This window comes from Loxodonta africana, chromosome 5, assembly GCF_030014295.1.
Source record: "Loxodonta africana isolate mLoxAfr1 chromosome 5, mLoxAfr1.hap2, whole genome shotgun sequence".
Taxonomy (NCBI): Eukaryota; Metazoa; Chordata; class Mammalia; order Proboscidea; family Elephantidae; genus Loxodonta; species Loxodonta africana.
Window position 1 is genome coordinate 78,372,175 of NC_087346.1, and position 16,983 is coordinate 78,389,157.

Consider the following 16,983-nt stretch of genomic DNA (forward strand, 5'->3'; position numbering starts at 1 on the left):
AAAAAAAGAAAAAGACCAAATCTACTGGCCTGACAGAGACTGGAGAAACCCCAAGAGTATGGGCTCCGGACACTCTCTTAGCTCACTTAATGAAGTCACTGCCGAGGGCCACCCTTCAGCCAAAGATTAGACAGGCCCATAAAACAAAACGAGACTAAAGGGCAAAGCAGCCCAGGGACAGGAACTAAAAGGTGTAAGGGGACAGGAAAGCTGGTAATAGGGAACCCAAGGTTGAGAAGGGAGAGTGTTGACATGTCGTGGGGCTATTAACCAGTGTCATAAAACAATATGCGTACTGTTTAATGAGAAGTTCGTGCTGTAAACCTTCATCCAAAGTATAATAAAAAAGAAAAAAAAAATGATTGACTTAAAACCAAACAACAGTTTAGCTGAACCAATTAAAAAAGTCTGTCTTGAGCACTAAGTTCTTTTAAGAACTATCTGTTTGGAAACCCTGGTGGTGTAGTGGTTAAGTGCTACGGCTGCTAACCAAGAGGTCAGCAGTTTGAATCCACCAGGCACTCCTTGGAAACTCTATGGGGCAGTTCTACTCTGTCCTACAGGGTCGCTATGAGTCGGAATTGACTCGAGGGTAGTGGGTTTGGTTTTTGGTTTTATATGGGATCATAGTGACAACAGCAACTTGACTCTATGTTGATGCAGAAGAAACAACTCAGACAAGGAGGGTGAGAATGGTTATACAACTTGAAGAACGTAATCAGAGTCTTGGAATTTTTCATGTAGAAATAGTTGAACTGGTGTATATTTTGCTGTGTATATACTCAAGAACAAAAAAATAAAATTTTTTTAAAATTAATGTTCTTCCCATAAAACTAACGTGGTGTTTATAGCATTCTTGGGGTATTAAAAAAAAAATTACTAATAAGCCTGTCTCTTAGAAATAAATGCAGTTGACATCTTCATATGTTGTTTCCTAGTATTTTTCTTGTTGCGATATTACATAGTTGATATCATACTATAGATACAGCTTTATATCCTTTTTTTTTTTCCATTTACCATTATATCGATAGCTACCTTTATAAACTTGTGATTAATAACTCGAAGACAAGTCTTTAATTGTTTCATAGGAAAAATTCAGGCAGTATTTGCCAATTCATAGGAGTATGTACAATTGTACCTGGGTCATCATAGTTATTATATGTGGGGAAGGGCATGGAAGTAGGGCTTTTTAAAAAGGCAGAAGGACCCTGTTCTGCCAGTATTATGTTCATAAAAAAAAAATAGTCATGGCATATTTGAAGTCCCCTCTATCCCTAAGTTTTGCTTTGCTTTTTAACAAAGACTAGATTGAAACTAGAAAATGATGGAGTGAAGCCTTGTGCTTTTGCTGCCTTCTGGAAAGAACTTGACTTGCCTTTCTCTAGAAGCATAAAATGTTAGGCCTGGAAGTGAGTTGGAGACTGCCTACTCCCCATGACACTTTTTACAGAGGAAGAAACTCTGGCACAGAGGCCTTGGCCAGTTAGTAGAAGTACCAGTTTGAGTAGATTCTGACTCATGGGACCTTTTAGAAGCAGATCAACAGGTCTGTCTTCCAAGGCACCTCTGGTTGGATTTGAACCACCAACCTTTTGATTAGCACCACCCAGGGACTCCTCAAAAGTAGCCTAAAGTAAGCCAAATGTCCCGTTTGCTGCTGAAAATTTTTATGAGATTAGCTGGGTACATACCTCAACCATGACAATTTAAAGTGATAATTCCTCCGCTCTGAGTACAGAAAGCATTGTTCTAGTATATTTCCTTGGTTACTAACACCTTCTGGAATTCTGGTTAGCCTCACAACTTCCCTGAAGACTTTCTTTTAAGATCTCTGGTCCTGATTTGTTTCTATCTGACCAGTAGGGGGAAACCCTGATGGTGTAGTGGTTAAGAGCTACGGCTGCTAACCAAAAGGTCAGCAGTTTGAATCCACCAGGTGCTCCTTGGAAACCCTATAAGGCAGTTCTGCTCTGTCCTATAGGGTTGCTATGTGTCGGAATTGACTAGACTGGCAATGGATTTAGGAGTTTTTTGTTTGTTTATTTTTTTAACCAGTAGGGAAATTATCCTTTGTATTTACCATTAATAGCATATTTTATTCATTCATTCATTCACTCAACCAGCATTAATTGAGCACCTACCGTGTCCTGGGTACTATATCCAGTGTTGAGGTTCCCGAGATAAAAGTCATCAACCTTGCCTTCAGAGACCTCACAGTAGGGTGGAGGGGGGTAGGGGGACAAACAAGTAAACAGACCATTACGATGCAGAGTGCAAGAACAATGATGGAGGATTTTAGAGAGCAAAATAGAAGTGCAGAGAAGGGATTTTTAACTAGACATGAGGTAGCCAGAGAAGACTTATGAAAGGAAGTTATACCATGCTGGATTTGAAAGATGAGTTGGAGTTTGACAGAAAACAAATGATGTTGATATTTCTAAATACTTTTCCCTTCATTTTCCCAACATATTTTGAGAGTAAAAAAAAAAAAAAAAAGTCTTCAGGACAAAAGAGTAGATGTTAATGAATAAATACTTCATTTGATTACTCTAATTCATAAATGGATTCTCAGTATATCTCGTTTGCTAACAGGAGGACATTCCCAAATTGTATTTAACAATTTGGAAGAAGGACACAGAAAAAAAATCATACCTGGATGTTTAATAATCAAGGGCTTAATATTTTCTTGTCTCTCTAGAGTGTTCTCATTGATAAAGTGACTGCAAATCGACTGAAGTCTGTGATTAACACTACCTTGATCATTACCAACATACCCTACATCATCATGGCGCTGGGTGTGTTCTTTGGTTTGATCTTTACTGGGCTTGCATGCAGAGGACAGGGATCCATGGATGAGGTAAGTAGTAACTGAAAAAGTTTCTCTCTTACTGAATAGTTTTACTGGAAGAATTCCTCATTGAAGGGCTGTCAATTGGCTCTTTAGAAAGGATTCTAGGCTTTTATGCTGGGCACAATGATTTCCTGGTTATACTGCTACTGCACCAAATGGGAAGCAAAGAAAGTGTGTCATATAAGGTGGAGTGATTGAATGGTCTCATCTAGTACTTGAGGCTCTCTTGGTGGGAATGGAATCTCTGGTTATCGTACGTCTGTGAAAACAGTAACCTGAAAGAAGAAAAAAAATAAATGCCGGGTAAACACCCAGGCTTTGGTGTCAGATTACCTGGGTTCAAATCCCAGGTCTGACACTTAATAGTTGTGTGACCGTAAAAACTGTACCTCAGTTTCTTTATCTGTAAAATGGGGGGGGGGTAATAATAGAGCCTATTTTATGAGTTTTTTGTGAAGACTAGAAGATGTAAGACACATAAAACACTTGGCCCAGTGTTACCGTATAGTAGCTCAATAAACATTAGTTATGATTAAACATGATAAAATAGCTCCAAGATTACACAGCTAGGTAACTGGAGACCTGCCTGGAAAGAATCCCTGATGTATCAGAGGGTACCTGCTATTGAGTTATTATTGCATGATTGGAGCATGGGAGTCATCATTTTCCTGGAGGAATGGGAACAACCCCAAGTGGATGGGAGAAGCACTTAGGTTGGCCTTCCTATGTGACCAGCAGACCAGTGAAAGACCTTCAATGAGACTTTTCTCTAGAAGCCTCTCTTAAATTCACAGCAGCTTCCCTTTGTGCCAGCAAAGACTTCTTTTTCCCCAGCTACCTCAACTGTGAGGTAAATGTGAAGTAGAAAATGAAATAGATTGAAACCATCTGAGTAATGTTAGCTCAGATTTTCCTACCTTCCACATTCTTCCATCATGTTTCTTACACCATGCTAGTCACTTCAGTTGGAATTAGCTGTGAGACAAACTATTTTGCCATTTCTATCTGAGGATCTTCCAGTTTGACTTTATTATAGAGTCACTGAAATCCTATGTAAATGTTGTACTGCTATTGCAATTAACCTTATTCAAGTATTCGATAAGTAACCAATTATTGGGCACCTACCATCTTCCACACACTGTTCTCTAATAGGTTTCAAGCCAGCATGGAGGCAAATTCAATGAGTGTGGTAATTGTTATAGCTTGCTTAAACACAGAGGGTAGGCTCCAGTATTGGGGTTGGAGGTGGCCAGGGAAGGCCTCCTTGAGAAGGTTAGGTCTGCATCTTAAAGAACAAAAAGAAATAGGCCTTGCTATTAGTCTCTCTTCCCACCTCCCCCTTCCACCACAACCTGAGTTTTCACCTTGAGGGAGACATTTCTGAAATGAACACCTAACTTCCTTGTCCTATCTCTTCTGTGTTTCAGGGAACGGCAGATGAGAGAGCACCCCTCATACGAACCTAACCATCATCTGAGCTTGGGTTGGTGAAGGAACTGTGTGAGCTGTCCTGACCTGGCCCACATCATGGGGAAATCTTCAGCATCCTCACAGGCTTGTTGCCTATTGTAGAGAACAGAGAGAGGACCCGGTGCTGGCAGGTGATGACAACATTCTGGCCAGCAGGTTAAAGATAAAGAACAGGCTGACATGGTTGGCCATTATGCTTTATAAAATCATGTGGTCCCTGACAAATTGTTTTGTTTTTCATGTGTCTAGCAAGTATTTAATAAACTCTTACAATTTTGTTGTTGTTGTTGGGTGCTGGTAGCTCCAGAATTTTGTCACCACTGTTGTGGTTATGTCTCTGCATCACTTGTTAATACTACTTCTTCTAACCTTATTCTGTATGCTTCAGACACCAAGCTGTGTGCTCAAAATATATATATACCATTTTATGTTTTATTCCTCCGTTCATTTCACCCCCAAAGCAAAGTAATAGAGTTCGGAATCCAGGGTAAAAGGATCGTTTCATCCCATACATCAGTCAAATGCATCTGATTTCCTCTTTTTAAAAAGTTACATATTGTGTTTTGTGCTAATTTTCAGTTCATAATCCCTCCAGGAAAATAACAGTTTTCTGACTACTTTTATAATGGGTAGGAATCAAGTGGTGAAAGGGTTGGGTAGGGTGATAGAGGGACCCATGAGTTAATAGTGATAAGCATCTGAGGATTTTTTCACCTCAGAGCAAAAACACAATTGATTATTTCTGTATTTGTTTCATAATAGTTACTTCGCCTAAAGGAAACCCTGGTGGCACAGTGGTTAAGAGCTATGGATGCTAACCAAAAGGTTGGCAGTTCAGATCCACCAGGCGCTCCTCGAAAACCCTATGGGGCAGTTCTACTCTGTCCTATAGGGTCACTATAAGTAGGAATCGACTCAACAGCAACAGGTTTTCTGGTACTTTGCTTAAGATCATACTTGATATTTCCCTTCAGAGTGTCTGTGGCAAACCCATAAACTGCAGCCAGAATTATAAATTGGTTAAGAATATACCTATTTAGCTTTAGGGTGAAAATAAGAAACTGTTCCTCAGGCTTCTTCTCTTGCAGCCATTATTGTGGAAACGTCCCGAAAGGCTTTGTGATTGTCAGCATTATCACCATTGCAGAATACAAGCATCCAGTGTTAGGATACTCAGTTTAGAGAGGGAAAAGCTAAGACACAGAGAGGTTAACTCACTTCTCTTGGGGAAAATTGGGAGTTGGGCACAGAACAGGAAATGGGCTTTGCCACTTTTAGCTCCAGGATTTTCACACTAGACTTTATTTCCTTATATTTTAGAAAAATCACTGATAGTCAAATGGAAAAGTACTACACAACTAATCTATATGGGTGTTTTTATTTAAGGGAGCCTAATTTTTTTTTTTTCCGTTTTAATTGACTGAGATATGAGTTCTGCAAAAGATGACTCATACTTGGTGCTCTAGGCATTACTGGAGTAAATTGCTTGTTACTCTCTTGGAGTAAAGAGAACACTAATCAGAATGTTCTTCATGTAGTTGATACAACTGGTTCGTTTCATGTGATTCTTGACACGGTTATTTCTACTGTTAATGCAAATGAAATGTTTCACTAATAAAAAACTGCTGTTTATATGAAATTGCACTGGAACTTGTATGTTATGTGTCATCAGATGCCCAGTTGGCTGTGGAGTTTCATTTGAAAGATGCTCTTTGTCCTCTTAACACATGCAGCCCTGACTCATACATACCCCTTGATTTCAGCTCAGCTGTGGGGCACGGTCATAGGCAGACTGACAAGTCCCACTTGAGGTGTGTCCCTCACTCTGCTTTTCTGCTTCAGGGCTTTCTCCAGAGCCCCTGAAGCCCCCTCAGCCCAGCATAGGAGCCTGGGGGAGTTAATGCCTCTAGGGCAACTTTAACCAAAGGAGGCAGGAGTCAACTGATAAATGCCCCAGTCCTCAGAGGGACAGTTGTTAGGGTTATTCTACATGGTTCCTCAGCCTGGGTTGAGCCCTGTGAGCCCGGGTACCCACCATGTAGCCTGCCTTTATTAACTTTGCTTCATTCCCTGTCTCATTCTCCCTGCTCCTTTGCTGACACTTCATCCCAAATAATCTACCTGCACAAACAACTCCAGTTATGCATCCAAGTGAACCAAAAAAAAAAAAAAAAAAAATTGCAGACAGATTCCCCTAAAAGGTCTTGGTAGGATCTGAGAATTATTGGAGAAGTACTAGATGTTTTGTTTGTAGGTACATTTGGGCTAAAATTATTGCATCTCACTTCTGCAATCAAGCAAATCCAGATCAGTCATAAATATCCAGCTCAATATGTTACAAATTTCCTCATGTATAAGGACACTTGATGACCCCTAGCATTTGTGCTCCCTGGGAATCCCAAATCTGATTTCAGCTGGTGTATGTCACAAGGGAACTCCTTGTGCCTGTTTCTGTTTATCACCCAAAGATATATAGGAAAAAAAACCTTTGCCATCAAGTCGATTCCAATTCATAGTGACCCTATAGGACAGAGAAGAACTGCCCCATAAGGTTTCCAAAGAGCAGCTGGTGGATTCAAACTGCCAACTTTTTGGTTAGCAGCCAACTTCTTAACCACTGTGCCACCAGGGTTCCAAGGTATATAGAGACACCTGGAATTTTGTAACATATGAAGCCTAATTATTTCAAATGAATAAGAAGAACCCAGAACATATTTTTCGAAGAATACTAATGAGGGGTGACATGTACTTCCAGGTACTAAAGTATATATCCATGAACAATAACTCAGAAAGCATGGCACAGGATGAGTAGTACAGAATGCAAAGTCCAGAAATGTGTATACATGTTCAAGGTAAGATAAAGGTGGCATTTCCAATAATTGTATTCTTTCATTTCTTCAATACATTTTTTAAAATTTTTAACAACTTTATTGAAATACAGTTTACATACCATAAAATTCAATTGAATGGTTTTGATAAATTTACTGAGTTGCACAACCATCACCATAATCCAGTTTTGGAGCATTTTTATCACTCCGGTAAATCCCTCATGCCATTTTACAGTTAAATCTGATTCCTACTCTCCGTTCCAGGCAACCCCTAATCTACTTTCTGTCTCTATAGATTTGCCTTTTCTGTACATTTCATATAAATAGAATCATACAACATGTGGTTTTTGGGGCCTGGCTTCTTTCTACATTATATTTAAAATAATGTATTCAACTAGTTTTATGGAATACCTACTTTATGCCAGGCACTATAAGCCAGGCTACTGACAACCACAAAGAGACATGGGTCTTATGGTCTAGTGAGGAAAACAGTGACCAAATAATCATACAAATAAATTTAAAATTTCAGCTAAGTTTTGTAATACTCTGTGAACAGAACTGGGGGTTCAGGGAAGGTGTCCCGAGGAAGTAACATTTGACTAAGACTTAAATAAGTTAATTGGGCAAAGGGCAAAGCATTTCAGACAGCAGGAACAGGATGTGCCCAATGGCACATATCCATACTCCTGCCATGCTGAGAAGAGGCAAGCTGGGGGCCAGAGCACTGCAGGGTCTCAGTAAGGAGAACATCATCATTCCCTGCTAAACTGAAACCAAACCCATTGCCACAGAGTCTATTTGCACTCATAGTGACCCTATAGGACAAAGTAGAACTACCCCATAGGGTTTCCAAGGGGTGGCTGGGGGATTCCAATTGCTGACCTTTTGTTTAGCAACTGAGCTCTTAACCACTGTGCCACCAGGGCTCCTCATTCCCTGTTAGGTCCCTTTTTTTGTAGGGCAAGCATGAAGAAGCAGTCTTGTCAATGGTGAACACACAATCTGCTGAGCAACAGGCAGGCAGTATGGGCTTGGGATGCCGGTGGTTTGGTTGGGTGTGTGCCAGCTGCCCATGGAACGTTACAGTCGCCACTGCTGGGGTGAGGAAGGCACCAGTGCCATGGGAAGCTGAGATTGGGTGAAACCCCCTTCCCTAGGAGAAGGGGGAAACCCCCAGCTAGCTCATTCTCCAGGCAACACGGAATGAATTGTCAAGGTCATAGATAGTCCTGCCCGATGCACAGAGGGACTACTGCAGTAGTCTAGGCTGGGGCAGGCTGGCAAACCTCTGTAAAGGGCCAGATAAAAATAATTTTTGCTTTGTGATCCATAGAGTGTCTGTTGCAACTGCTCGACTCTACTTTGTAGCACAAAAGCAGCTATGGACAATATATAAATGAACGAATGTAGTTGTGTTCCAATAAAATTGTATCTACAAAACTAGGAGCAGGCCAGATTTGGCCCATTTTGCTGACCTGGGAGCACAGAGGCCCTGGGTGGAAGGTCTGAGAATCAACCAAGCAGCCAGGGCCAAGGCAAGAAGGGGTCTTGGCCTGGTGAGGCCCTGGGACTGACCTCGGTCTTCCCAGGATGCTGCAGGCCTCCTTTGGGCTCCCAAAGTGTGGCCCATGCCATCACTGTGGCTGCAGGAACAGGAAGTGGGCATCCATGAGACTGGTGCTAGTCAGCCCTGTGTGCAGCAGGTGCACCCCACCCAGGAGGCAGCAGAAGTAAATGAAAGGATGTAGCTATGCTCCAGTGAAATTGTAAAGGGAGATCCTTCCTTGTCTCTCCCAGCTTTTGGTAGCCCAGGCATTCCTTGACTTGCAGCTGCAGCATAACTCACTCATCACATGACTTTTCCCTCTGACTCCCTCTGTGTCTCTTCTCTCCTTTTATAAGGACATACCACTCAGATTGGATCAGGACTCATCCTACTCCATTATGACCTCATGTTAACTGATGACATCTTCAAAGACCCTATTTCCAAAAAAGGTCGCCTCTACAGGTTGTTGTCGTTAGGTGCCATCGAGCAACCTGACCCTGTGTACAACAGAATAAAACACTGCATGGTCCTGCACCATCCTCACAACATTTAAACCCACTGTTGCAGCCACTGTGTAACTCAATCTCATTGAGGTCTTCCTCTTTTTTGCTGACTGTCTACCAAGCATGATGTCCTTCTCCAGGGACTGATCCCTCCTGATAACATGTCCAACGTATGAGAGACGAGGTCTCGCCATCCTCACTTCTCAGAACTTTCAGGCTGTACTTCCTCCAAGACAGATTCGTTCATTCTGGCAGGCCATGGTATATTCAGTGTTCATCACCAACACCGTAATTCAGAGGCATCAATTCTTCTTTGATCTTTCTCATTCATTTCCAGCTTTCCCATGCATATGAGGCGATTGAAAGGAAAGTATCATGGCTTTGGTCTGGCACACCTTAGTCCTCAAAGTGACATCTTCTCTTTGTAACACTTTAAAGAGGCCTTTTGCATCAGATTTGCCCAAGGCAATGCATCATTCGATTTCCTGATTATTTTCCATAAGGTCCCTGGGTGGTGCAAATGGTTTGCGATCAACTGCTAACCTAAAGGTTGGCAGTTCAAACCCACCCTGTGGTGCAGTGGAAGAAAGGTGTGGGAATCTGCTTCCTTAAGATTACAGCCAAGAAAACTACGGGAGCACATGGGGTTGCCATGAATCGAAACCGACTCCATGGCAACAGATTTTTTTTTTAATCTAATTTTTTAAGTTGTACTTTAGATGAAGGTTTACAGAGCAAACTAGTTCCTCATTAAACAACTAATATACATATTGTTTGGTGACATTGGTTGCCAACCCCACGACACGTCAACACTCTCCCTTTCTCAACCTTGGGTTTCTCATTGCCAGCTTTCCTGTCTCCTCCTGCTTTCTCATCCTTGGCCCTGGGCTAGTGTGCTCATTTAGTCTCGTTTGGTTTTATGGGCCTGCCTAATCTTTGGCTGAAAGATGAACCTCAGGAGTGACTTCATTACTGATCTCTAAGGATGTCCGGGGGCCATGCTTTTGGGGTTTCTCCAGTCTCTGTCAGACCAGTAAGTCTGGTTTTTCTGTTTGTTTTTTGTGAGTTAGAATTTTGTTCTACATTTTTCTCCAGGTCTGCCTGGGACCCTCTATTGTGATCCCTGTCAGAGCAGTCAGTGGTGGTAGCCGGGCACCATCTAGTTGTGCTGGACTCAGTATGGTGGAGGCTGTGGTACCTGTGGTCCATTAATCCTTTGGACTAATCTTTTGGGGGAGCTATTTTAAATGATTTCCCGTTTTAAGTGTTTTCCTGATTTCCTTTTCAAAGTCCTCTTTGTTGGTGTAGAGGAATCCAATTGATTTTTGTATGTTGATCTTGTATCCTGCTACTTTGCTGAATCCTTCTATTGGTTCTGGTAGCTGTTCTGTGGAATCTTTGGGATTTTCTATGTATAGGATCCTATCATCTGCGAATAGGGATAGTTTTACTTCTTCCTTAGCAATTTGAATGCCTTTTATTCCCCTTTCTTACCTTATTCCCTAGCTAGGTCTTCCAGTACAATGTTGGATAAGAGTGTTGATAAAGGGCATCATTGTCTGGTTCCCGTTCTCAAGGGGAATGTTTTCAGTCTCTCTCCATTAAGAATAATATTGGTTGTTGGTTTTGTATAAATGCCCCTTATGATGTTGAAGAATTTCCCTACTGTTCCTATTTTGCTGAAAATTTTTATGAGGAATTGGGTGTTGGACTTTTTCAAATGCCTTTTCTGCATTGATTGAGCTGATCATGTGATTATTTTCTTTTGTTTTAGTTATGTGGTGGATTATGTTGATTTCCTAATGTTGAATCATCCTTGCATACCTCATAGGAATCCCATTTGCTCATGATGTATTATTTGTTTTGCTGTTTAATCCTATTGGCTAGAGTTCTGTTGAGAATTTTGCATCTATATTCATGAGGGATACTGGTCTGTAATTTTTTTTTTTTTTATTGTGGTGTCTTTGTCTGGCTTTGGTATTAGAGTTATGCTGGTTTATAGAATGAATTCAGGAGTGTTCCTTCCTTTTCTATGTTCTGAAATAGTTTGAGTAGTATTGGTGTTAACTTTTCTCTGAATGTTCAGTAGAATTCTCCAGAGAGTCATCTGGACCAGGGTTGTTTTTTTTTTTTCCTGTTTTTAGTTTTTATTACCTCCTCAATCTCTTCCTTTGTTATATCAGTTTTGTCAGTTTTTCTATCTCAGTTTGTGGTGGTTTAGGTAGGTAGCATGTTCCTAGAAATATGTCCATTTCCTTTTGGTTTTCAAATTTGTTGGAGTACAATTTTTCGTACTATTCTGCTATGATCCTTTTTATTTCAGTTGATTCTGTTGTAATGTCACCCAACTCATTTCTTAGTTATTTTCTTCTTCTCCTGCTTTTGTTTGTCATTTTGGCCAGTGGTTTGTCAAGTTCATTGATCCTTTCAAAGAATTAACTTCCGATCTTTTTGATTCTGTTGTTTGTCTGTTCTTTGTTTCATTTATTTCTGCTCTTTCTTATTTCCTTTCCTCTGGTGACTATAGACTTCTTTTGCTGCTCTCTTTGTATTTGTTGGAATTCTGATGTTAATGTTTTGATTTTGGCCCTTTCTTCTTTTTTGGTGTGTGCATTTGTTGCTGTAAATTCTCCTCTGAGCACTGCTTTTGCTATGTCCTAGAAGTTTTGGTACGTTGTGTTTTAATTCTCATTTGATTCTAAGAATTTTTTTTTTTTTGTAACCAATAGTTTGTAAATAACATGTTATTCAGTTTTGATGTATTTGATTTTTTTCCCTTGCCCTTCCTATTATTGATTCCCACTTTTATAGTGTTATGATCAGGGAAAATGCTTTTATTATTTCAATGTTCTGGATCTTATAGAGGCTTGCTTTTGTGGCCTAAAATGTGGTCTATTCTGGACAATGATTCATGTGGGTTGGAAAAGAATGTATACTTTGTTTTTGTTGGGTGGAGTGTTCTGTATATGTCTATGAGATTGAGTTGGTTGATTGAGGCATTTAGATATTCTGTATCTTTGCTGAGGTTCTTTCTAGTTGTTCTGTCCTTCACTGAAAGTGATGTATTGAAGTCTCCTACTATTATTGTGGAACTATTCTCTTTTCAATGCTGTTAGAGTTTGTTTTATGTATTTTGGAGCCCTGTCATTGGGTGCATATATATTTATTATAGCTACGTCTTCTTGGTGGGTTGATCCTGTAATCATTATATAAAGTCCTTCCTTATCTTTCGTGGTAGATTTTCCCTTAAAGTCTATTTTGTTTGAGATTAATACTGCCACTCCTGCTCTTTTTTGGTTATTATTTGCTTGATATATGTATTTTCCATCCTATGTGTTTTAGTTTATTCATGTCTTTGTGTCTAAGATGTGTTTCTTGTAGATGGCATGTTGACGGGTTGTACTTTTTTTTTTTTTTTATCCATTCTGCCACACTCTGTCTCTTTCCTGGTGCATTTAAGCCATTTACATTCATTGTGATTATTGATAGGTATGAGTTTATTGTTGTCACTTTGTTGTGCTTTTTTTTTGTGGTTTCTTTGTCCTGCTTAATTTTATGTGCTGAGCTCTTTTTGTTTGTGGATTTTCTTTTCATTTCTTCTGTTGTTGATTTTGTTTTTACTGAGTCTTTTTCTTATTTTTTATTTTGATGAGTAATTTTGTTAACTTTCTTTGTGGTTACCTTGAAACTTACCTTTATCTTCCTACGTTTAAAGCAGTCTTTTAGTTCTTGGTATTGTCTTGACTTCTTCTCCATATGAAAGTTCTATAACTACACCATTTATTTTCCTTTTTTGTTTTGATGTTATTATCATTTACAGATTGATGTCTCTGGTTCCCTGTCTTCAGTCTTTTAACTTTGTTTTATTCTTGAGAATTATTTATCTGGGTTGGTATCTGGCTGATGCTGTCCTGTGTCCTAATCTCAAACTGTTGTCTGATGTTGTTGGTTCTCTGTCCTAAGTACTCCCTTTATACTTCTTGTAAGGTTGGCCTGGTTTTTACAAATTCCCTTAATTTCTGTTCACGTGGAAATGTCCTAATTCCACCATCATATTTGAGAGACAAATTTGTTGAGTATATAATTCTTGGTCAGGCATTTTTTTCTTTTAAGGTTTTATATGTATTTTCCCATTGCCTTCTTGACTGCATGGTTTCTGCTGAGTAATCATAGCTTAGTCTTATTGGTTCCCATTTGTAGATGACCTTTCATTTTTTCTGCTGCTCTCAGAATTGTCTTTGGTTTTGGCAAGTTTGATTATGATATACCTTGAAGACTTTCTTTTGAGTGTATCTTGTGTTGTTTGTTGAGCTTCTTGGATGGATAGCTTCTCAACTTTCATAATATTAGGGAAGTTTTCTGTCAGCAAAACTTTGACAATTCTGTTTTTTCTCTGTTTTTTTTTTTTTTTTTTTTGCCTCTTCCCATTCTGGAATTCCAATCACATGTAAATTTTTTCTCTTGATAGTGTCCCACTTAATTCATATTAGTGTCAAGGGATTTGTCTTCTGTTTCACTGATTCTGCCTATCATTGTTTCAGTTCTGCTCTATGTCCTTCTATTGAGTTGACTATTTCTGAAATTTTGTTGTTAATCTTTTGGAATTCTAGTTGCTGTTTTTGTATATTTTCTAACTATTTACTTTGTCATTTTGTTCTTGTATTTTTTTTCCTGAATCCTTCTTTTGCTTTGTCTGTGTCTTCCCTGGTTTTGTGTATGTTTTCCTTGATCTCTTTGAAAATCCTATATATCAATCTTTTCAATTCCTTATCAGGCAGTGTAATTACCATTCCTTCTTCTAGAAGATTTTCTGGTTCTTAATTTTGGTTACTTGCTGAAGCCATCTTGTTCTGCTTCTTTATGTGATTTGATATCATCACTTATCTCTGAGGCATTATGGTGTTACTATATTTATTTATTGTATGTTTGTTTGCTGTGTCTTGATGTTTTGTTTCATTTTGTTTTGATATATCCAAGTAGGCAGGGCATGCATGCCACTCTGGTTGCTAGTTTAGCTGCACTGGAGCTCTCACCACCTATTTCTGGCTGAGTGTGTGAGTGTAGGTCTCTGTTCACTAGTCTTGCAGGGTGAGTCAAGATGTAGCTAACATGTGTGTGCCTGGCTGGTCATGTGAGTGTGGGTGCAGGGAGTGTTTTCACTGGTTGCGGGGTTGGGTGTTGTGTGTGCATACTGCTGGTTGCCAGGTGGTCAGGGCAATGGTGACTGGGTCATTGGCCACCCGTTGGGTGGTACAGAAACGCTCAACCACGGTCCCAGGTGGGCAAAGCTGTGGGAGGGTGGTCCGAGTGGGCAGAAGCAGGGAGTGAAGCGGGGGGATGCCACCAGTCCACCAATACTCACTAGGAGGGCATGTCCCTGTACACCAGAGTGCAACATGGGGGAGGGTGTGCAACTGGTCCTCCAGCTCCTGGGTCAGAAGCCTGGAGGGAGTAGGAAATGCTGTTGGTCTGCAGGCCCCCGGCGCAGATGGCTGGGTGTAGGAGTGGGCTCCTCTGGTTCTCAGGCTCCCAGCTCCAGTAGCTGGGTGCAGCAGTGGGTGCTGCTGGTCCATGGGCCCCTGGTTCGAGTGGCTGGGCATAGGAGCGAGTGCTGCTGGTCCTCAGGCCCCCGATGCAGTTGGCTGGATGTATGAGTGGGCACCACTGCTCCGTGAGCCTTGGGCGTGGATGTGTGGGCAGAAGAGGGGGTACTGCCTGTCCATGGCCTCGTGGTTCAGTTGGCTAGATGGAAAAGCAAGCACTACCGTTCCATGGGTCCCCAGCACCAGTGGCTAGGCAGAGAGGTGGGTGCTGCCCATCCTCAGGTCCTCTACATGAATGGCTGAGCAAAAGGGCAGGCGCTGCCAATCTGGGAACTCCAGCTCAGGTGGTGGGGCAGTGGTGGGTGCCACGGACCACAATTGCATGTGGGGGTGGGGAGGATGAGGGTGGAATGTATGCAGGTCTGCAGGGTTCTCACATGGAAGGCTGAGAGGGGCACAAGAGCAAAGTGAATGGACTTAACTTTTGCACAGTGGTGAGCACCCCTGTCTGGCTCTGGATGTGGGGGCAGAGTCACTCCTGCTTGGATGCACCAGGTGATGGGGGCTTTGGCTGGGGACACTGCTTGCTTCGTCTCAATATGGCCAGTCTGTGCAGATTTAGCTGGCAGTGTGCCAGCGATCCATAATTCTCTGTGCCTGGTGTTTTGTAGTCTCTCCTTCCACTTGGCACTTGGTCTGATTCCTCAACCTTGCCTTTGATGCTCAGGGTTCCAAAGTTGTCATCTATATCTGATTCACTTGTTTTCTCAGGTCTTTGTTGTAAGAGGAATGTTATGAGATGTCTGACTACACCGCCAACCCAACTTGGACCACCCCTCTTGTTTGATTTCTTGACTGCTGCTTTCCTAGACATTGATTGTAGATCCAAGTAAAATGAAATCCTTGACAACTTCAATATTTTTTCCATTTATCACCATGTCGCTTATTGGTCCAGTTGTGAGAATTTTTGTTTTCTTTACATTGAGGTGTAATCTATACTGAAGGGTGTAGTCTTTGAGCTTCATCAGCGAGTGCTTCAATTCCTCTTCGCTTTCAGAAAACAAAGTATTATAATGAAATACGCAAAGACTTGGAGTTAGGAAACCAAAAGGGAGGAACACTCAGCATTTCCCAAGCTGAAATAACTGAAGAAAAAATTCAAGCCTTGAGTTGCAATAATGAAGGATTCTATGGGCAAAATATTGAATGACACAGGAAGCATCAAAAGAAAATGGAAAGAATACACAGAGTCACTATACCAAAAAGAACTGGTTGATGTTCAACCGTTTCAGGAGGTAGCATATGATCAAGAACTGATGGTATTGAAGGAGGAAGTCCAAGCTGCGCTGAAGGCCCTTCATTCAGTATTTAATGGGAAATGGTGGTTCTGTGGTAGAAGTCCCATGCAGGAGACCTGTGTTCAACTCCTGGCCCATGCACCTCATGGGCAGCCACCACCCATCTGTCAGTGGTGGACTGTGTTGCTATGATGCTGAACAGGTTTCAGTGGAGCTTCCAAACTAACATGAAATAGGAAGAGAAACCTGACAATCTACTTCCAAAAATCAGCCGGTGAGAACCCTGTGGATCACAACGGTCTGATCCGTAAGCCATCATGGAGGCGGTGCAGCCAGGCAGTGGTGTTTCATTCTGTTGTGCACAAGGTTGTCATGAATCGGGGGCTAACTCCACGACAGCTTACAACAACATTACACACCACGCACTGTGCTGGACACAGAACAAGAGGTACGTGGTTCCTGCTCTTATGAATTTACATTCTTGTGAGGGAAGACTAGACAGTAACAAATAATACACTTGTGATGAATGTTGAAAGAAGCCAGTGTGGTGACTAGGGGCACACAGGGGTCAGACAGTGGCACTACCATTTACCCATATGCTCAAGCCAGTAGCCAGGGAGTTGGCCTTGAGTCATTAACTCAAGTCCAGACTACTACCAAAAACAAAAAACCATTGCTGTCAAGTTGATTCTGACTCATAGCAATCCTATAGCACAGAGCAGAACTGCCCCATAGGGTTTCCAAGGCTGTGAATCTTTACAGAAGCAGACTGTCACATCTTTCTCCTGGAGAGTGGCTGGTGGGCTTGAATTGTCAACCTTTCGGTTAGCAGCCAAGTGCTTAACCACTGCAACAGTGGGGCTCCTTTCCAAACTACTAGCAAGTCCTACGTATTCTTTTTCTTAAATATTTCTCAGATTTGGTCTCCTTATCCCAATGCCAGA

General features: G+C 41.3%; 1 protein-coding gene across 1 annotated transcript in view; it reads left to right on the plus strand.

Annotated features, from left to right (window-relative positions):
* SCARB2 (scavenger receptor class B member 2) overlaps window positions 1-4,598 on the plus strand; it is a 78,044-nt gene extending 73,446 nt beyond the window's left edge. The window contains exons 11-12 of the mRNA XM_003414141.4: window positions 2,699-2,857; window positions 4,279-4,598. Coding sequence (XP_003414189.1) covers window positions 2,699-2,857; window positions 4,279-4,317 — 198 coding nt within the window. The 3' untranslated portion in view covers window positions 4,318-4,598. The remainder of the gene's footprint in view (window positions 1-2,698; window positions 2,858-4,278) is intronic.
* The last annotated feature ends 12,385 nt before the right edge of the window (window positions 4,599-16,983 follow it).